The 21,997-nt window shown below is 44.3% G+C and overlaps 1 protein-coding gene across 1 annotated transcript in view; it reads right to left on the bottom strand.

Moving 5' to 3' along the window:
- Nucleotides 1–8,870: 8,870 nt before the first annotated feature.
- The window catches only part of EPB41L4B (erythrocyte membrane protein band 4.1 like 4B), a 123,373-nt gene continuing 110,246 nt past the window's right edge, over nucleotides 8,871–21,997 (bottom strand). Inside the window, exons 23-25 of the mRNA XM_035895469.1 lie at nucleotides 14,736–14,804; nucleotides 10,567–10,730; nucleotides 8,871–8,940 (exon numbers count right to left, since the gene is read on the bottom strand). Of these exons, the coding sequence (XP_035751362.1) occupies nucleotides 8,871–8,940; nucleotides 10,567–10,730; nucleotides 14,736–14,804 (303 nt within the window). The remainder of the gene's footprint in view (nucleotides 8,941–10,566; nucleotides 10,731–14,735; nucleotides 14,805–21,997) is intronic.

The following is a 21,997-nucleotide window of genomic DNA, read 5'->3' as shown; positions in this document are numbered from 1 at the left end:
GCTTTATCAAGAGATGAGACCTCTCCCCCTTCCACCCTGTCCCCCATCGCTTCCCAGTGGTTCAAGGTTTGGCACAGCAATATGGAGCAGCATAGCTGAAGATGTCATCTATTTGTAGGGGGGATAAAGGGGTGGCCATTTATGAGTTGAGGGTACTTAATGTACATACCCTTTGTGAGGTTGCTGAAACACGCTACCTGGAGAAAGAAGGAAAGAAAGAAGGCAAGGGTATCTTTGGTCATGTTTCTTCAGGGTGCCTCCATTCACTAATGCCTTGTCATTATAACAGAGCCTAACCCTCCAAAATGTAAGAGAAGAAATCACTTATTTTAAGGGTAGAGCAAATGCTAATCCCCCCTCTTTAAAAATACTCCTCTGTGCCCTTCCTGCCTCTGATGCCCTGGAATAGGTGGGCGCGTTACCAAGGCCGGGCAGTGAACCCACGGGTATTTAGGCTGGACCTGAGGAGAGCCCTGGCAGCTGTGGCTGATGGCAGAGGAGCCAGAAACCATCTGGCCAGAGACCAACCAGAGCCCCAGGCAGCTGGTTTGTGATGAGAGGTCATCTCATGGGGGTTTTCTGGCTGACAAGACAACCTGTTGTGCTGCTCCAGGGAAGGCTGGAGGCCTGATAGTGACGAGCAGGCAGTGAGCCCGGCCATCTGGGGAGAGGGAGGCGACCATGATGTGGGCAGAGCTGGCCAGAGGTGGGACAGACAGAGGGAAGATGAAGGGATGAGTGAGAGACAGGGAGAGGGTAGAAGACAAGCGTGGATGGAGGAGCACCTACTGAGGGTCAGGGAAAGCAAGGGCTGGCAAGGGGTAGAAGACAAGCGTGGATGGAGGAGCACCTACCTCAGTAGGTAAGCAAGGTCAGGGAAAGCAAGGGCTGGCAAGAGGCTTCAGAAATGCAAAACATTTTCATCCAGAAACAAAGCCAGAGGTGTTGGTGTGGGAGGGGAGGGATGCTCATGGGGGTGAAAGAAGCAGGTGTCTGTGAATCTGTCAGCAGTGAGTACCAAGCAGAGGAGGGAGGAAGATTAGCAGGATGGCATGGAGAGACATGAAGGGGCTAAGGAGCAGGTGGTTTGAGGAGATAAACTTCTGCTCCCAGTGGCCTGCGATAACCAGGGCAAGTTGTCAAGCTGGCCAAAACCCACACCGATCCTTGGCTTGTCAGACTGGAAATGGAAAATGGGAGCGCTTTTGGGCTGCAAAGCTAAGCTGGCTCCAGCATTCCCCCTCCCTGTCTTCACATGCTGGCAGCCTTGGCAGAGGTCCTTCTCGGGAGCCGTCAACACTGCGTTGCCTCAAAAGAGCCGTGAGCCGGTGCGACGAGGGTGCTGCTGGTCTTGTTCAGTACTGCTGAAGGCACCGACCGCAGCCCTGCCACGGAGCTCGCTCTGTTCCTTGAGCAAAGACTGGCCCTTTGGGGTTTAGTCAGCTGCAGAGGGCACAGGTACCAAACTCCTTTGTAGGAGGGGAGGAGTGACCCGTCTCACAGTGATGCCCCTGCCATCAAATCCTTACTTTCACATACCCAGGCAGAGGGCAGCTCATGCTGACACCCCTCCCCAGAGCTGCATGCATCACCTCACGCCTGCACAAGCTGGGAGCAGGGCAGCCTCCAAAATCTCCAGAGCCCCAGCTCTCACGTATGCCTCTTACATACACATGCACCACAGCCCTCAGCCCCACCAGCCCCGAACCCTCCCTGGGTGACCCTGGGGCTGCAAACATCTCCCCACCTCCCAGCAGGGCACTGCAGGTCCCACCTCGGAGGATGCAGCAGTTGTGTTGGCCACAGCAAGAAGGGTACTGCAGAAGGGAAGGAAGGTGCTGGGGTTGGTGTTGGCAGTCCACCCCTTACCCCCAAAAAACAATCCTTGTCCTTTCCCGCAAGCCACCCCGTGCCCTTGTCAAGCCTGGCTCTGCTGGAGGGGGCCAGCAGCCACAGCAGAGTGGGAGGCAGTTAGCACAGGAATCACTTTTTTATTGTTGTTGCTTGCAAAAGCAGCAAGGCAAATAATTTAAAAAAAAAAAAAAAAAAAAAAGTAGTATTTGAGTTCTTCACATCATTGGGGCCCTGTGATGCTAAGCGTCGCTGGCTAAATATCTTTAAAGAAAAAAATTTATGCTGTGTTTTCCTTGGATTTCCAAAAGGGTTTGCGAATGAAAGGCAGAGGAAGAATGATGCAGAAGGCTAAGTGTCTCTCCGCTTGAAGAGTTGAATAATCAGTGCATGAAACAGTACAGGTCCATGTGGCTTTTACGCCTCACCGCTGTGCCAGGTTCTCCGATGGCAGAGCTATGCGGTCACTGGCATTGCGTACCACGCACGCTGGAGAAATATTCATTAAAAACACCACACAATTAGTATCACTTGCATATTACCTATGTAATGATGCAATTTTTTATGTGTAGTTTTCAAGTAAACTGAAAAGACAAACATAGTTTTAGGCAGTGCTTTGCCATCAGGCCACCCTGCAGGTGACAGTGGGGGCTGTTTGCTGCTCTCTTTCTCCCTGCTGTTTTCCTCCCTTCTCCCCGGACCATCGCAGACCCTAAAGCTGGGTGAGAAGACACCTCCCATGCCATATGTGCTACTGGCAGCACGAGACAAAGCTGCAGCAGTCAGGGTTGTCAAACACATCTGACGCCACAGCTCAGCTGATCCCATGCCCAGTTTCTCACAAAGCCCCTGCTCCTCTGCTGACCCCAGGAGCTGCGGATGCTCCTGTGAACCTGCCGAGGGGTGGCTGGGGGAGGGCAATGGCTGATCTTTTACTTCCCTCATTCCCTGGCATCTCCCCTGGCAGGTCTGGTGACAGCCAGCCCTGGCGCTGGGTTTGCTGTGGGGTTGCCAGCTGGGGATGGGGGTCCCACTGCCAGCCAGCCCCAAAGTCTTCACTGTGGTCGTCGAGAGCACAGCCACCGCCTTTCACGAGGGCTGGGGTTTGCAAAGTTTGTTTTCTGCTTTAGAAAGCATGTCCTCTGAGAGACAGAATGGACCTCAGTGACCTCGTACCCAGTCCCATGGGTCGGTCTTCTCATAACAAATCAAAAAATTGTTGAGATTTACATCTCTCAAGTCCTCACGCTTCTCAGTTGCAGCCAAGTTACGCAATGAGTCTTTGCCGACTTTTCAGCGCAGCTTCTCGTTCCCCTGCACCCCAGAACACTATTTCCTTAGCAAAGACGTGCATTAAGGGGAATTAATTAACTAGGTTTGCTGGCTAGCTAATCAATTTTCCTGGTATAAATTGAGTACTGACGGAAGAACGCTGATCTGTTGCCCCCCCCACTTTCCCTCCATAGAGATTAAAAATAGATGAATACCCATCTGGGGGAATTGGAATGGGATCATATTCCTTCCCAATACAGAGTTTTGGCAACCTCAGGAAATGGGGTGAGCATTACTGGGATTTCATTTCATAAATGCACTGGGGAAGTTAACGTCAAAGCCATCCTGATTTAGAGATCTTTCAATAATAGAAAATGAGAATGTTTCCTTCTGAAGCAACTTTTCATTTAGACATTTAAAGAATGGCAAAATCATGGGCAAAAATTTGAGTGAAATGTTTTAATTGTGTTACAGCAAAAATATTTACAATGAACGGGCTTTGTTGGGTTTTTGTTTTGTTTTAATGTTCCTTTTTGGAGTAGTTTACCAACTTGGAGTCTCTCAGTCCTGGGTGAAAAGGAAGATTTCTCCCCACCCCTTCCACTCCAGTAAAGCTCTTCGCCACTTTTTGAGCCCCAGCTGAAAGACCAGCAACATGCTGTGTTTCAGGTTTCCCTACCTTGTCCCTGCCAGTGTTTTTCCGGCTCTGGTATTCAGCAAATCATGCCCCCACTGATGACCCAACAGCTGACTGGCACCCTACAATGCTGGGCTGTAACTTTAAGCTGGAGAAAACCCTCTGGGCTTTTTGAAGAAATTCTCTGGTTTCCCCTTAGGATGTTGGGGTTTTGGGGTTTTTTTATGAAGGTGGATCCACTTCATTAACAACCAAATGTTTCCTTTGACTGGCATACTGCCCCACGCCTCCTAAATGGCTGATTTGACTACAAACTGCTCAGACTCCGTGATGTATTTTTCATCTCATTTATTGCAGGCATGAATACAGGAACAGGTAAACAGCTGAGCCGTAAAAGTTTCTCTCTCGGCATGTTTTCAACAGAATGCCATCACACACTGTCTGATGATACACGCTGCTACTCAGACAAAACAAGATGGTGTGAGCAATCTTACTGTAAAGCTGCTACCCACCAGTCAAAGCTGCAGCTGCCAAAGAAGCCTTCTCCTCCGCTTACTCTCTCCCCTCCCTCCTTCTCCACATCATCTGCAGGCTCTTTTACGGCACTTAACTTTACAAAACACAGTTGTGAGGCCGATCTTACATGCAATTACAGATCAGCCTCAGTATATTTATTGCAAACTCCTTGAACATCAGGACACTAAGAAAAAAAAAAAAAAGGAAAAAAAAAAAGAAACAATATCCCGTTGCATAATTGCGAGTAGGATTTTGTAGCCAATGAACCAGAAATGTATTCAGAAAAAAAAAAATAAGAGAAAGAAAGACCAAGGATATTTGTAACCAGCTCAAACAAAACGTGATGCTGCCTCCAATGAAACATTTGACTGCATTGCCAGCTCTGTTTCAAATGGGCACGTAGGCATCCTGTTGCAGAGAGTTGTGAAGCCACAGACTGAAACTTCAGAGGAGTTAATTTTCAAACATTGCACTTCCAGGGTCTAAGTAAGTTTGAAACGTGAAAAATCTGCACACACTGTGGGATCTGATAGAGATGTGGGATCTCAAACAACATTTCTAAAGAAAACCCAGTTATTCCTTTCAAAACCAAATAGTGAAAACAGCTGAACCACACGAAAACAAAGCACAACTGGTTGGCTTTCGTAAGAGACTGCAATATGAGAAAATATTTAACTCCTTGCATAGCTATTTAAATGGCCAATAAATTTTGCTGGAATCACCCAAACATGACAACATCGCATTCTGCCGCTTAAGAGACTTCACGCTGGAAAGCTGGGATCTGCTGACCGGGTCAGAGCATCGCTCGGGGCACTGTTAAACACCAGGGCCACCCCTGGTAACCTTTGCCTGGAGGTTTCATCAACCAGCTACTTCCAGACTGGGCACAACTACAACGATGCCGCTGCGCTTATGCTACTGTAAGTTCCCCCAGGTCTCTGTTCTCCCCCGTAAGGGATAAAAGCTGTCCTGGCAACAGGGCATTTCTGGTAGTACATTTACACCTAACGCGCGAGGCTTTTGCTGGCAGAGCTACGCCGATCACAAATCATACCTCAAAGCACCCCTGGATGATGTAGCCGTGTCAGCAAGGGTTTGCAATGTAGACCTAACCAGAGGGACGGGGAGCAGAATTCATCTCACTTAGCTTCAAGCAACGTAAAGGTAGACATCTAAGCCAGAGGCACCTCCAGGAGGCAGTTCCTTTGGTCTCTCACCAGGTGAGAGTTGGGCATATCAACGTTAGGTGAGACGAACCCTCTCCCAGGAGAGCTGACGAGACGAAGTCCTTTCAGCCACCCTGTCCCGTCATCAACTCTGGAGACCATGCTTCAGAAGGCTGCTCTTCAAATGCGTTATCTTTACACGTGTCCATGTACATGATAATGATAGCCTGTGCTGGGCTTCATGCTGCCACAACTACATATGCAAGCTCATTAAAGCTAGCTCAGATACTGCTGCGCTATTATATAGACATACCCTCGGGCAGAGTATCCTTTAACACCTGTAAAGTTAAAGTCTAGGGGCAAATCTAGACCATCGGCCCCTCGGCGTATGTTCAGGTTGCCACTGTCTTGTTTACAGTAGTTTTGGGTAACAGGTGTCCTAACACTGTAATTCCCAACCAGAGGTGAGGCAGGAGTGTTTATTCAGAGGATGCGAAAACTGAGATGCTTAGGCATGGCTGAAGAAGGTACGTAGTAAGAAAGAACAAGGTGATGACATTCCGCAGTTAAAAGTTTCGTTTGGTATCAGTAAAACAGGTTTAAGAAAGCTCTGTTAGACTGCAGAACAGGGAACAGCAGCAGCCAGTGGGTAAGACACTAAAACAAGACAAAGCAACATACTTGGGGTTGTTCTGCGGAAAACGTCCCACGGGAACTAAGCGGCCACACGAGCCTTTCCCTCTTCTCCCAGGGGGAACCAAGGAGGGAGGAGTCTCTGCTCTTTCTTAGCTATGCCAGAGCACGGCCTCAGCTGTAAAGACCTGGCCACTGCCAAGTAACCTTGGTTCACATTTCTTGTTTTCCAGTTCTGACTATTTCAGCTGAAGAATTTGTATGAAACGGGAGCAAAATGTTGCATTGAAAATAATAAACTAATAGCTTGCTTACGAGCCAGAACATGGGATGCGCTGATCTGAGTCAGGCATTCGGTTTTGCTAAAGGCTGTGGCTTATGTGACCAGACTGCCCTAACGCAGGTAATTGGATGTGTTTGCCCCCAGACCTGAAGGTGCATCGTGGCGTTCCCAAAGTCCACTCCATGGCCATCAGTATGACTGAAACGTGTGTCCAGATGTGTTTTTTTCTGGTTTTCCTCGGTAGTGACTTTGTGAAACTGCCGCCCGCTTGCCCGCAGCTGGGGGCTGCCTAACAGCAGGCAGAAGACCAGATTCAGCTAGAGTCAGTGCCTTGCTGTTTTCAACCTTACTTTGCTTTCCTCTCCCAAAACAGCACCTCTGATCGCAATTTTTGATTTGTTCTTCACAATGCTCACTTTTACGTGGGTGCAGACAAAATGTGCTGCCGCTTCTCCCTCCCCCAGTACCTTCTGGGAAGTGGTGAGAAAAGAGTAACAGGGCATGGAAGACACAGCCTTTTGTGGCTGTTGCATTTTCCCCTCCTTTCTGATTTTTTCACAGGGATTTAATGTTCCTAATCCATTTTTAATAACCTTGGATTGATGGAGCGGTACGCTAAAACATAAGGAACAGAAGCGTCCTGGCACTGTAACTAGAAGGTGGGCAGCATGCAAGTCGTATCTGATTACCCAGAAAAGTCACCCAAGCGCTCTGAAATCTGCAGTCCCCGTGTGTTTCTGTGGCTCCTTGTGCCCATTCCTCACGTTGAGCTACTTCATTATACTTTGTATTGTGAGTTTCTAACCAACACTTGTGCTATTTATTTTGCCCCATTTCATGGCAACCAGAAAGGCTTGGGTTTGGTGGATTTAAGTGGGGAGCCTAATACTGATTTCTTGTCCCAATATAAAATAGACATGTCAGTTTATACCTCCACATTACAATCCACAGTCCTACAGATGCTCTTGAGCCCTCTCATTTCAGAAAAAGAGCACAAGCTAACTCTGAAGGAAACCCAGTCTCACAGCAATCAGTTCCCAGCCTCCACACAAACCAGCTGCTTAAGCTGAGATAAAGCCATCGTAATCAGTATCAAATGAAGGGCAATCTTTTATCATAATACAAACAAGAGAACATAGTGTACAGAGTAACAGAAAAATATACATCTTCAGCCATACAAAACGCACAAAAGCTTTCCTGTTGGAAGAGTACCTTGTAGCTGACAGTCAGTTGTTGGTAGCTTTCTAGATGACCCTGCACTACTGAACAGGGGGAAACGGAGAACTTCTTTCTTCTTCTTTTTTTTTTTTTTCCTAGGAAATAGTTGCTAGCGTTACCTGTAGACCATAAACACCCTCCCCGGGGCTGCGGTTCTGCTAGCACCCCACCTGATGCCTGAGATAGCTGCACTGAATGTTGAGGCTGCTTGTGCGCCGGAGGCGAATGGGACGTATAGCCAGGCGTGCCCTCCGCAGGTTTGCCGGTACGCACGTGCCGATTAGTAGAGTGAAGAAATGAGTATAGACACAGCTATGCCATAAACTATCATTGTTACTATTCTTTGAAGTGATCAATCAATTCACATCAGTCGGGAAGGTGGTTTATCTACCCAGGAAGGAAAAAAATCCTCCCTGCATGAGCTACGTCCACACCGCTGAGGCTCTGCATCCCTCAATGCTGGGGCAGAAGCTGCCTGAGTGTGGGCGAGCCCTAATGCCTAGGCAACCTGGAGAAGGTGAAGCTTCTCGCTTAGTTAAAAAAAGTCAGTATCAAGCTAGAAAGTCAGTAGCAAATTACTTTAAACAACCGATTTTTTTTTTCATTAATGGAAATACGATAAGATTTAGTTGAAGGTTTAGGTCAAGATGACAAACTATAGGGAGTGTTGGGTGCGTAGACCTGTACGGCGGGGTGTCTCTCCCCCTTGCAGCTATTTATATCTCTGAGTAAAGGTTAAGGTTAGGAATTTAATAAGACAGCCGTTTATTTTTCTGTGGAGACTAACAGTCCTGGGGTTAGGATGTAATAATCATTCTTCTGCTTTAAAAATGGTTCTTTAACAAATAGCAGTAGCTCATTGCAATTTTCAGTTGTACAAAATGACATTTTCTATGTTACTATCAAAATATTCTGCATAACATTAATTTCTGTGCACTTATTAACATATGTACAGAAGTGTTTCCCAATAGAAATCAGTATGCTCCTTGCTGATCCTTTTTGCCCTAGATTTACCAAAACTAAACCTGAAATTAATTGTGTTAATAGTATAAAATCTCAGGAGAGATAAAGGATTGAAGGTTTATTTCCCAGCAGCAAGTGAATAAAGGAACTCCTTCAAGTTATAGTCTAGCTGAGACGGAATTTTAACCAACCGCGGTGAATCCAGGCGAGCCAGGAATATCACACATTTTCCCGATGCATTATGTTGAGTACACAGAAGCAGAGGAATGTAAACAGACAGAAGGCACATGAAAGGCCCCAATCCATTCTCCATCTGACGGAAGTGCGAATTTCATAATTCTGTCATCAAGAGTCTTTTCATCATTTTCTCCCTCTCAAGTTCACGCCTCAGAGTCTCAGCGCTGTGTAATTAATGCACAAACAGCCAATTATGGGAACAACAATAAGGCTCAGATTTCAATTTAAAATAATTAACATTTTCAAAATACCAAAGGAGGGGAAGAAAGGTCAGGCTCAATTCAGTGAAAAGGCTGATAACTGAAGGCTGATTCAAAAACAAGTACGGCTTGATATTTCTGAAGAGCAAACAGGAGCACGAAAAAGGACATAAGAAGACCCGCATGGCAAAACAGTTTACGACTTAATCTTGCCCCTGTTAAAGGCTACCGATTTCAAAGGAAGCTGGACTGGGACTCTAAAAATGAAACAGCAACAATAAATGCTGCCACAAAAGACTGGTATCACAGCCTTCTGCTCCTCAGCATGGTTGGATACTGGGGGCCGTCTAGATACTCTGAGTTTACTACAGTCCTGCTTCATGTGCTCACATCAGGGTGTGGGAAGCAGAGCCTGAAGTCCTTGCTCTCACACACCGAATCCCTCCGGAACCTGCGGGCTCTGCAGCACTGGGAATGCCTTGGGTTGGTGATCCCATTTCTTAATAAATAGCACAGGGGGAAAAAAACCCAAACTATTTACTGTGTTGTTCTGAGAGTTAAGTATCTAAGGCTGGTAAAGCAGCCTGGAGATTTGAGCTGCAGTGCAGGAACCTTGCAGCCCGTTCATGGATAAGGAGGGGTGGAATCACCCGCTTGTGCTCGAGACATCCTATGGAAACTGACTTCAGCACTACAGCTTCAGAATTACATTTTCACTGGAACGATAAATTTTTAGATGGGTTAGCAAAGTTGAACAAGTGTGCAGGTGCAATTAAACCAACATCTGCAAAAAATAATTAACAAATGAAATTGGGAATTGACTGTGAATCCAAAAGTAAAAAAGGCTAATTTATTATGATGCCAAAGAAATACTTTTCTCTTCGACATAAGCCTAGGACTTTTTGTGCTCCAGAAGTATTGAGTATATCCACTCCTGCTTTTGTAATCAGTAAATTATCAGCTTGGGAAATTCAGCTTTGATTAAATTCTAGAATAAGAAGGCAGCATGCAAAACTGGTAGGATGGAAGAATAGAAAACTGAAAGCAGGCTGCCTGTGGAAAGATGGGATGGCTTGTTGTTTCTCTGAGGAACTACAAGAAAGACTACTGTAGCTTGACATTACTAAAATAAAAAAAATAAAAAAAAAAGAGGAAAAAGAAAGAAAACCAGTGCCTGTTTTTAATTTAGAAGAGCAGACATTTCTTAACTTCAGCTTATGGACATTTAATTTCAAAAAAACAAATTGCAACAGCAATTATTAAAAGAAAACCTTTGTGGTTCAGACAAAATGACTTGCCTGAGGAAAAAATGCCCAACCTTTCTCTCCAGGCCATTGGCCACAGAAACAGTAGGCTGCTGGCTGCAGCACTTAATTAAGGTAGGGTCTTTTTGTCAGAGCAGATATGAGTTATAGGTATTCCTTTACAATCACCCACCTATTCTGAAGTAGGTGTCCAGCAGCAACTAGAAATCTTTTGGTAGCAGGGGAAACAGCACTTTATGGTGATTATGATAGAAAAAGAGAAATCACGCTGATTCCTTTAATGCAGAGAGCATCATAGTATTTCTGTGAAAGAATTGCACGGTACCTGTCTGCCAGCGAAATTGGTTTATGCGACGTGTATATTGTCTGGACCGTTGGAGTTGGTATGGTCTCTGCCAAAGATCTCAGGACGGGCGATGGAGTTACCGGCGTTATCTTAGGAGATGACTGCACTGCACAGCATTGTAATTTGCTGTCTGTAAATTCTGCCTACAAAAAAATGTATACAGACATAGAAAGGAAAAAAAACAACCATGTAGATTAGCTTCTACTGCTCTTGCTAACTTTCACCATCCAGTTCATTGCCAAACACTCAGTAACAACAGCTAATAACGAGAACAAATGGGAGGCTGTAGCTATAGCTGCTCAGTGCAACCTCTGTGGATGCTGAACAGCCATGGCTGTTCAGATGGCTCTTTCAGAGCTGTGCCCAAGGGACAAGCTTGATGGCAACATGCTCTACGTGAGATGAAACGCCACGTACAGGACTGGCAGCATTCGGGTTCGGGGAGTGCCACTTATCATTATTGCATTTTCCCTAAAAATAATGCAGAACACTGACCACACCAGATTTCTGGACTATTCTTCAGAAATCCTATACAATTTGCTGGTGGGTCCTCTGACTACTTTGTGTTTCGTAACAGCCAGGAGTCCAGGCTTGTAGGAGTCTGGGTTTCAAAGTCTCCATCCTTTTCCCATGTTTGCTATCTGGAACATACCTCGAGAAATATTCTGCAGTATCTAGTGGTAGGCAACGTTAAAGCAATATTGGAAGTGCTGGGTTAAAACAAACAGCAAGCAACCATCTCCTGCCTTTCAGGTGAGGGATATTAGCGCTGCAGTATTACAGCAAAGGCCGGGCCAGCCTATTCAGCTGGAGGGGGAGGATCCCTAAAAATAAAACAGCCCCATCTTGCTTTTTGGCATGGACTATTTCTCATGCCAAACCACAGTGGCCAGTGCCTGTGGTGCATGTACGAGCCTGACCTGGGAAGAGCACAGAGCAACTGCAGTTTGTCAGTGCATCAGGACCATTAGGATATGCTCCTACTGGTATCAGTTGTGTTTCTTTCTTGACAACTTTTTCTTCTGAACTTGATTCAGACTTTGAAGCAGGGAGGAAGAAAAGTCACCATCATCAGGGAGCACATATTTATCCAGCTATTTGAATAGCAAGGTTTTTTTCTTTGTCTAAATTATTTTCAAATGCTGCAAGCCACTTAGGATTAATGCTAAATGCAAACTAATCAGTTTAATCAGTGGGACAATTATTTGAGCCCAGGAAAGAACGGCTGTATTAGGTTTGCTTGCTTATTGTAATTTTTAACGTCTCTGTTCATGTTTCAGCTAGAAGCATCTGATATACTTCAAAACAGCCTTTGAAGCAGAAGGAATTCCATTAATTCCACAAAATCTGTAAAATGGAAAATGTAAAACCATCTAAAGAAACTCTCCCTCCAACTCTGGCCAATTATGTGTGTAAATAATACAACCTCTTCAAACTTCTCTGTCATTCAGCCTTTAAAACTCAACCTTACAAGCTACAGGGATGTCAGATTTGGTGTTCCTCATACAGGACCCCTGCCCTCTGAGGATTTGCCAGATCTTACTTCACAGCATGAGAAGGAGGCACCACGCTGGGAAGCTGATGTAAATTCTCCCAGCCTTACTGAAATCAGCAGAGCAATGACAAATTACACTTGCTGAAGATTTGCCCTGAGTCCTAAAGTGTGTTTGCTCTGGATAATGGTTTTACGGTATATATCCAAAGCATCTTTTTATATATATCTGCTTGCACAGTGTGTTTGAGCCAAATATTTAACTGGGCTAAACAGATGTAATTTCATTAACTTAAGTCTGTGTGACTCATACCAACCTGAGAATATGGTCGTCAAGCCTGTCATTTCTCTATGGGAGTCTCTGAAATTCAGAGGGGTTCCTGGCATTAACCTTATTTTTAAATATTCCAGGCAACCAGGTTCTCAAATATTTCCTCTGATAAAATCAACACGATTGCATATACGCCACCAGATTAGAAGCTCTACACAAAAGCCTTCCAAATGTCATCGTTCATAACTTTTTTCACCTTATTAACATTTCAATGTTTTGTTCCAAGCAAAAAAAAAAAAAAAAGTGAAGGGGAAGCAAGGAAAAGAAAAAACCAAAACAAACAAGGAAAAAGAGTAACAAATGCTACCATCTGGGACTGTGTGTGACTGGGGAACATTCAGAGTTAGATCTGCCTGCAAGTCCTAGCACTGATCTCACCCCTTCCCTTACATCTCCCACTCGTGCCGTAGCGATCCTCAGGCCCTTGCAGAGCCCCTGAAGCAGGATGACCTGGAACGCTGCTGGGGAGAAGCCCAGCTCTTTGGGCTGGGAAGGGGGACCATGAAACACAGGACCAAAAGTGTAATTAACCTTCCTAATTGTTTTCCCATCTTTATGCAGTCCTCTAGGTAGCTGCTGGCTTACCACAGGTAATTTGTACCTAATTCGCTTGAAGGAATGTATGATGGATCTCATACCATTAGATTTTTATCATAATGGTGTTTTAAATATTTGTGATCTGGATTCTGCCCTCCACCCTGCCCAGGGAAATGGAACTCTATGGGGAGAGGAGGGAATTACAGAAGGATTAGTTTGAACTTTACTTTGCTTCTTCTCTCCCGACAGAGCATAACAAAAATCTCAACATTTGCATTTGCCATGAAGCAGCCATTTTCTGCAAGATGGAAATTTCTGTAAGGAAGTATATCAGGGTAACTTCTGTTTATATTTTAAAGTACTATCACCCCAATTATAAAAAAATATTTTATATAGCCCTTCTAAATTTTGCTTTCATCATAACTGTCATAAGCAGAAAAATAATTTTCTGACAATCGTTACTAATTAGTGGGAAAGCTATTCTGAGCTAATCTTTTTGCTTATATAAAGTAGTACTATGAAAGACACAAACACTGTAACTTTAGTTTAGCTTTTACCGCAGTTGTACTATCTGGACTTGGCTGACCTAGTGAAAAGTTGCTGTGACATATTCCCATGTATTTTCGGATACCTTTAATTAGAGCTCAACCGTGGCACTGACACAGCTTGGGGAGCCTAACTAACTCTAGCTTTAAAATACCTATTTGGAAAAAAACAACATTTAGGTCAAATCTCATGATCAGGTTTACTGTGAAAGAAAAGCCTCTTTCTTTAAAAAAAACATTAAGTGCCTACAGTTACTGCACACGGCTCAACAGTGATTGAAGTTACTTCTCTCTGATTATATGCCAGATACAGATTGCTGCTACCAGTAAAAGTTAAGGTTAAGGTCTGAAATGCTTCGTTTTGTGAACGTAATTTGAAAACTGTAAGTCAATTACTGTGGTTTATAATTATAATCAGAGAGTGTTTCTTACAGATCAGAATCAATTCTCACACTGGAAAGGACAGAAAGGGTTATAATCAGTCCCACATGACATATTCAGTCCTCCAAAAATCTTTTAAAGTGCTCTGAATTGCCTGAGGAGATAATTTGGTCATACCTATTACATAATGCCTCTACCCTTAAAATAGGAGTTAGATTGGACTTATTTTTTAAATTGTCAAATAATTGTTTCCTGTTTGTATGTTGTTTACCTTATCAAAAACTCTAAATCCCAACTTCTGTAAAAGTTTAACAAGAAAGAATTAAGTTCAATACTTGATTCAAGTTATTAAGTAAACATGGGAGTTTATACAAGGATACCATTGTAGTCATTAACACGCTAACTGTAATTCTTCCTTAAAATTCAGATGTAAATTCAACGAAAATCAGGCCCCTTTTTGTGATGGCACAGCAGGCAGTTTCGGGTGGGAGGCCATGCAATTGCTAGACAGAGGACTAAGTCTTCCGACTCCCTTATTGCTCTTTGGAAAGATGCTGTGGAGCTTCACAAGTCTCCTCTGCAGTCCTGAACTGTACAACGTTTTGGAACTGACTGCAGTAGCGGTGAGCCTTGACCTTTAACTCTTAGTCCTCTGTCTAGTAAACAGCAATGTCTGAATGCAGGCAAGTTAATTATTTGAATAATGGGAATATTTGATTGATTTGCACTTGGAATTTCTACTTGGAATTTATCTTTTTTTGTTTGTTTTGAGGACTGCTTAGCGCATAAGTTTCCGACACTGTTAAAAAATCAGTTGGAATTGTGTTAAAGACACAGTTTTTTAGTTGCACGTTCTACTTACAGAAAACTGTGGTACTGTTGTAAAAGGATCGAAAAAAGGATTAGATGTATCAGCAGGGAATGTCTTTATCTTTAAAAAAGATAAAGAAAAAGATGTTACTTTCAGAGCATAAAAATGCAAAAGAAAAAAAAAGCAGCAAAGCATTGCAACTACAGTGACATATCCAACAAATTAGAGCAGTTCAGCAGTGCTTGGACCAGACCAAAAAAGACCTCTCCAAAAACGCATACAGAAACCCGATGATGAATAGTCAAAGCATAAATATGAAAACTCGATAGATTAATTTCACCATGTAATTAAATCTGTTGCGCAAATACGGAGCTGATGATTGCATAAAATGTATCTTCCAGTTCTGTCAACAGCCGTTGGATCATTACCTGCTTCCTTCAGCCAGCACTACCTTTTAAAACACGTAATATGAAGTGCAGGAGCAAATTCTGCAGGGCACGAACTTTGGCTAAAGAACTTGTGCTTTACACATTTGAGACTTCCAAATTTTCAGTTACACGGTTGCTGCCAAAGACAAACCATCATGTAAGGCAGGATGGAAAGAGAACTGCCTATAAAAAAAGCACCAGGGACAAGTGTTTGTTTCAGGCAGGTATGAGATCCTGTGTCAAGAGGAGGGCTGGGGATAAGGAATGACCTTAGGAGGGTTTTTTGAAAGGTGCTTGGAGACGGAGAGGTGAGAGACCAACACGTCCATGTGCTGAGAAGCCTGAGAGCTCCCAGGGCTCGGTCCACGAGCATGCGGTCACTGGGGTGACCAGGCCCTGCTGGAAGTCACTTCTGCCCTTAAAATCTTTTCAAACATTAACTGAAATGAAAGAAATATTAAAAGCAGCAACAATCTCTGTACTGCTTCATTGGGAATGCTATTCCCCCTGATTCTCCTCTCTGGAATGCAGACTTACCCATTCATTCAAAGAGAGGACAACATATCAAATACAGGTATCAGATCTGAACTGCACATCAAGCTTTCCATTTGGAAAAATGCATTTTTTCCCTGTAAAGGTGTGTCTTTCACTTTATTATAGAAACTGCTGTGCATTTGTTCGTTATGCGTGTATGCAAGCATAATTCACTAACTACAGCTATATAACTCCTGTTTAATAATGAGGAAAGCTACCCTGAGGGCCCTGGGTCCTTGTAGGCCAAAGCAAAACCTGAAATTATGACATCAAATATAATTAAGTAAATATATAATGTTTATTTTGTAAATAAAATAACAGAAAAACATTGGCTTATAAGGATGCCAAGGGAAATTAACAGCCATCTGTGGGCCCACTTCTGCAAACATGTGGAATTAATCCTGGCATTAATTGTCAGGCTTCTCACACACAAGCAGCATGGATGGCAAAGATATAGTTAAGCATGTAAATACCTTTTTGAGAGAATAGATATGTTTGTAAGCCAGTTACACAGGTGCAAATGAATAAACAACTGCGCGAGGGAGAAATTCTTTTAAATCACAATTTTCTATGCGAACATATCAAAGAAAATTCCACACTCCTTTTATAGTCCTACATTCACGTCTGTTAGCAAAGTGTATGTATGCTTCATTGCTGATTGAACCTGCTCGTTAGATTGAAGCAATCGCTCCTTGCAAGTTTGTTGTGCTACGTCATACCCAGAGCCAAGTCTGTCAACGCAAAACATGGACAGCTGTAGCACGTCTCGCTCTTCTGAGAGACAGCAAATACCCTGGAGCCCAAGCTGTCATTCTCAGGTTATGAAGGGTGTACAATATGATGTAGTACAAAATACAAGTGCACTCCATTACAAATACAGTCTTTGAGCCAAGGGCAAACAGGGGTGGGAAGTTGGTTGCTCATATGCAGGATGAGTTTGATATGCTATAGCCAAAATCTCTCTAATTTTGCAGGTTGGTCTCATTAGGGAAACGAAGCGCAGTTACTGAATATAGAAAAGAAAAATGACGCAGAACAATATTCAAGAACCCACTGGGATTTGGGACCAGAGGTGCGTAAGAGGAGTCAGCCCTGATTGCACGCTGCGGCACACAGCCACGCAGAATGCTCTTGCAAAATCAGGACTGCAATCTGTGGATGTGCCTGAGACCAGCCTACATATCAAACACGGCAAAAAATGGTTAATCGGGCTTAGCTATCAGCACGAGTTCCTCTCTCTCGAGAAGCTGTGCTTATTTAATCTCAGGAATAAGACAATCTCAACAAATGAAAGGCTCTCTAGGTTCTAAACCCACCAATTTCTGGCATTTTAAAGAAACTGAAAAGATAAATTAAGGAACAGACAGAAAAAACCATACTCGTGTTCAATCTAAGAGTGACAAACAGAAATAATCCTGCTCAGTCCTTAGGATTTACTCTTTCTTTCTCTCATCTTTTGCCCTCCTGAGAAGAGACCACTGTTACTGCAATTGCACAGCAGAGTTTATTGGTTTGCCCTGGGGCCTTGACAGAGCACTGCTGCCGGCTGCCACAGGCAAAGCAGAGACAACTTTGTTGTTGTCTTCTCAGCACGGAGGAGAGGTTCTTGTCTATTCATGGCTTGGCTCTTCTGAGTAGGAAGTAGGTACAACATCCTCATCCACACAACGACAGAAAAACTCCATATATTTGAGAACACTCTTCAGAGTCAGGATATGCAGGATGGGGAGACAGTAGTGTGGAAAGCATCATTTAAGCAACTGGTTTATGTGAAACTGCATTTGGAAATTTGAAAGGTCTTTTCACCCAGGAATGTACTTTGGCCTGCCTGTCCTGCATGTCCACCATGGCCAAGCAGTGTGCTGATGACAGCAGCAGCCACCAGCACCTGGGGGGAGGAAGAAAAACCTGCGATTCCCTCCCCACCACACAAGGAAAGCAGCGTCATATGTGAGTCCCTTCCTGACCCTTGTCTTGGGGTGGAATTTATTGCATGGAGTCAAAACTCTCAGAGTAGCTCAGAAAGCAAAACAACTCCCTGACCAGAACAGGAGGCAAAGACCTAAATGTTATGCGTTGCCCACACAGGGCATAGCCTCTCTCCCTGCCTGTGGAGGAAGACATACCATACCTTTGAATGTCTCCTGACTCATGTGGCAGAAGCGGTCCCTAAACTTTTCCTGGGTGCTTTCTTCTCCCTGCTGCAGCCGCATCTGTTGACAGATGCCACCTGGGAACTGGGAAAGGAAGAAGAGCAGAGCCATCTCCACCATCTACCGCAAACCTGTAGTTCCTCCAGCCTCTGGAGACCTTCAGCAGCTTCCAGGTTTCACCCAGGATTGCAAACATGAGGGGAAAAGGGAAAGGAAAAGGAGGCGGGCAGCTCTGTGTGCAGGACAGTCTCATAAAGCTGGATTGTAGTTGCTCAGATCAGCAAAACACGGTAGCTGCTAGCATGTGGATTGCCTACAGACAAGCTGCTGAGCTATTCTACTTTGGTGCAAGACAAAACAAGAGAAACAACAGCTTTGAAGTGTACAACTCGGCACAACTCACGCTCCTGTGGGGGCAGGTGGAGCAGCAATCATTTCCACATTGCAGAGCTGCTCAGATGATCCTGTTCTGGCGCAGTCAGGCTCCTCCACGGGAGCGAAAGGGACTAACTGGTGTCACAGGGGCTACAGGAATATCATGAGCAACAAGAGGTCAGAGCTATGCTCTCAATAACAGCAGAGATGGACTTTTAAGTATAACACTTGATTTCAAGCACACCTGCTCTCTCTGCAGGAGTGAAAACAGTCTTGCAGCCAAAGTCACAACCGTAAAACAGCCTTTAAAGCAGATCCCACCAGTAACTGTCACGCCGTGGGGGCACGGCATGCAAGGGGAGTGAAGGTGTCGTGCGTTCCAGCAGCAGCTCGCACGCTGAGGGCTCGTTTCACAACCTCAGATGCCCCTTGCTTGAAAGGTCAGGGTTCACTACCACAGCAGAACTACTTTGGACAAGTACCTCCTTATCTAGAATATTTAGCTTGGTAAGTTGCGAATTTACTAAGCTTAAAGGAACAGTTGACTCTTAACAAAAAGAAAGAAAAGAAGAAATTAATAATAGAAAAAGGATCAGCACAGTCTCAGTGAAAGTCCAGTGTGGTCAAGTAATCTCTAAGGAGAAAAATCTGAAAACCTGTCAATATAGCAGTCACATTGATTTTCTGGGAAAATTAGTGAAATTTTATTCCTCTGTGGATAGCCTTCTTCTAGGACTCAAAGACTCTTGTTGTGTTATTAGCTGTCCATTGGGGTGACATATTTTGGAGGCATCTTTGCCACAACTGGAAAGAATTAATAGTGCTAATTTTTTGTGATATTTATACTGCAAGGAAGAATGAAGGAGGGTGAAGGACGAAAAGGGACAACAGGACAAGAACCTTCCCCTTTTCGTTGCATTAGTGCAAAGAGTTCTTCTGGACAGAATTTAAAATCTCAATAAAAACAATTGTACTTTCCTGAAACACCTTTTAGATGGGTTACGAGAAAAAAACTGTAGCGTTCTCATAAAAGCAAACAGCAGTGGAGGGAGAGAAAGAAAGAGTATTCCCACCTGAAATGAAAACAGCAGGAGACTTGTGGAAAATGAGTCAGCAGTTGGAATGTGCTAATTGATATAAAATTAGCTATTTTTGGTATCTCTACCAGAGGGGAATACTACAAATGTCCTTGCTGTGACAAAAGTGGTATCACTTTTGGGAGAAGTGGGCTTAATTTGGATATGTTGTCTTACATTTAGGATAGTCAGAATGTTCACTGCCCTGCCACAACTTTCTTTCTTTCTACGAAGGTCCAGTAATTTTTTCTGCTTTTGACACTTCACTCCCATCCCTTCCACCGTGACTGGAGGCCCTTATAACATGCCAGAGAAAATGTGCGATATCAGTGGGTTTGCACTGTCACTTTGTATACTGGCCGGGGGAAAACAAACTTTAGGCCAAACACTTCACTAGATTCCTCTGCATCGCAGCAGAAGCAGAGCTGCTAACACCCAAAGGGGTGTCACAGACATGGCTCTCAGTATACACACGTAGCCAGAGGAATATTATGTAGTGCTTTATTTCCAAATACACTCTATAAGTTGAATACCGTCACATCCTTACAGCACAGAGACTTGTTTCTACTCATCAAATTAGAAAAGATCAGCAGCCAAAGCTACTGGAGTACATTGCATAAGCATTTCCCAGTCCTGATGCGTGGTGTGATTTTAAAAACACCAGTTAACCATTAGACCTGGTTTCCAAAACCAGTGATATGATTCTGGACTCTGCGATAAAGCTCCTTGTCTGCTGTCATGTCATTTCAGTGGCTGAAATGAATAATGAGGTGGAAAATGTAAAACTGAAGAGTTTCTGCCATTTTTCACCATGCAATACCCTCATGGCCAAACAGATTCTTTTGAGTGAGAGTAGCTCCTGGCTCCAATGATCAATCACTCAGGTAACATCCACCCCAGTTCACTCCTTTTGCATGTGGCAACAAAACCGGCGTGGTAGGTAGGCAGGGGTAATCACTGCCTAGATGCACAGGGCAAAAATCAGACCAAACCAGCACAGTCCAACAAACTTGTAACAGGACGACGATGAAATCAGCAATACCATCGGTTCATCAGTCTTGGAAAAGGCTGTGTGTACTAAGTGCCTTGATGAACCGCACGTGGTGTGAATCCCATGCGCACTGCATCACAGGCCCCCTTCTTTTCACGGGATGCAGAATTTTTTCCACTTGTTGACATGATATCCAGGTGTCAGTGTCAGCAGATAGATTTCATTCACAGACATTAACGAGGGGCAGTTTTGCAGAAATGTGCCATTGAAAACACCCTAAGGCACCAAATGTGAAATTTCTGAAGAGGATGGGCTTCTGTGCAAGCTGCCGAGCCAGGGAAACACCGCATGTTCAGAACCTCCCTGCATACTGTCGTTCCCTCTGGGGAGATGACACTGTGAAATCCCCCTCCTAGCTCCATCTGGTCTTCGGGTCTCCCTTGCTCATCTTGCAAATAACTGGCAGAGACTGGAGTTCAAGGAAATGCTTCGAACAGCATTCACTGACACCTAAGAAGCAACGTAAGTGAATCCAACTGTTTGACTCATCTGACTTATCTGCTGGTGCAAGTTTCCACAGGGCTGCAGGACTGCAGTACAGAGTCCCCCTCCCCACAGGTACCACTTAACTCCTTTTGGTAAACTGAGAAAACTCCACTGTGAAAGTCACATTCATTCCACAGTATCATTGCTGAGCCAAATTCTTTTGGGGTCCCCTCAAATGGTGAACTTGCCCACTGTCATACACCAGCCCTTCTCTGGACCTTGCTGCAGGCTGAGTCCACCTTGTCCTAGAAAGTGCCCCGGCAGCATACACCATGTTCTTGATGTCTCACTGGGGGCTTGCACAACAGGGCTGATATTTGTCTCTCCATTGGATACTTTCCTCCCTCGTCGAGTCACTTTGCACAACCCTACCTAACACAGAAGCATTGTCAGGAGGTGGCTGTGTGGCTCCTTAGCTGTGCCCCAGTGACTTCTGGCTCCCAAATGGATGCTCAAGCGAGTTCATGGGAGTGATGTACAAGGTTCAGCCTCTGCTGAAGCTTGGCTTTGCTGCAGCTATAGCATTTCACAGATACTTAACGCGTAGCAGTTTGTGGCTACAGTATAAGCTATACTCCATTTACAAGCAGGTCTATGTAAAACCAAGTAGTTAAGGTGCCCCGATAAAATCCTGAACCTTCATGCCAACTTTTGTACTAATTTGCAAGGGCAAATCATGTTGGTGCTAGTATCCCCCTTATGCTGCCTTTAAAGATGGTGTACTCTGTTGATGTTCACTCTAAGGACTGTAATTATGGGTTGCTAGTGAAGTGCTTTCAGAGGTATTGGGAAGGGATGGGGGAAGATGGTAGTAATGTTATTAAGTCAGCCCAGCATCTCTACAGCACATTGGAAGGGAATATGTGTCCTGGATCATTTTTACAACGTAGCTTTGCCTTGAGACTATTTTTGAGAAGATATTCTTCAAAAGAATACAGAATAACGACAATTCAGATGTGACAAAAGCAAGACAGTGTCCATGCTCTCAAGCCTTCAGGATTTTCAGTACTCTTTTGCTGATGCTGTGAAGGCGAGCAAGCTTAAGCAGAACATAACTTCAGCATGGGCTGTCAGCCCAGTCACCATCCCCTGAGGAAAACGTGGCAAGGCAAAATGATGTCACAGTCTTGATGTGTTGGCTAAAATGAAGACTAAAGATTGCAGCATTTGCTTGGTCTTTGTTTAAAACACAGAAAAGAAGCAAATAAAA

Source organism: Egretta garzetta, unplaced genomic scaffold (assembly GCF_000687185.1).
Source record: "Egretta garzetta isolate BGI_Z169 unplaced genomic scaffold, ASM68718v1 scaffold405, whole genome shotgun sequence".
NCBI classification, from domain to species: Eukaryota; Metazoa; Chordata; class Aves; order Pelecaniformes; family Ardeidae; genus Egretta; species Egretta garzetta.
This window is presented reverse-complemented; position numbering and strand designations above follow the sequence as displayed.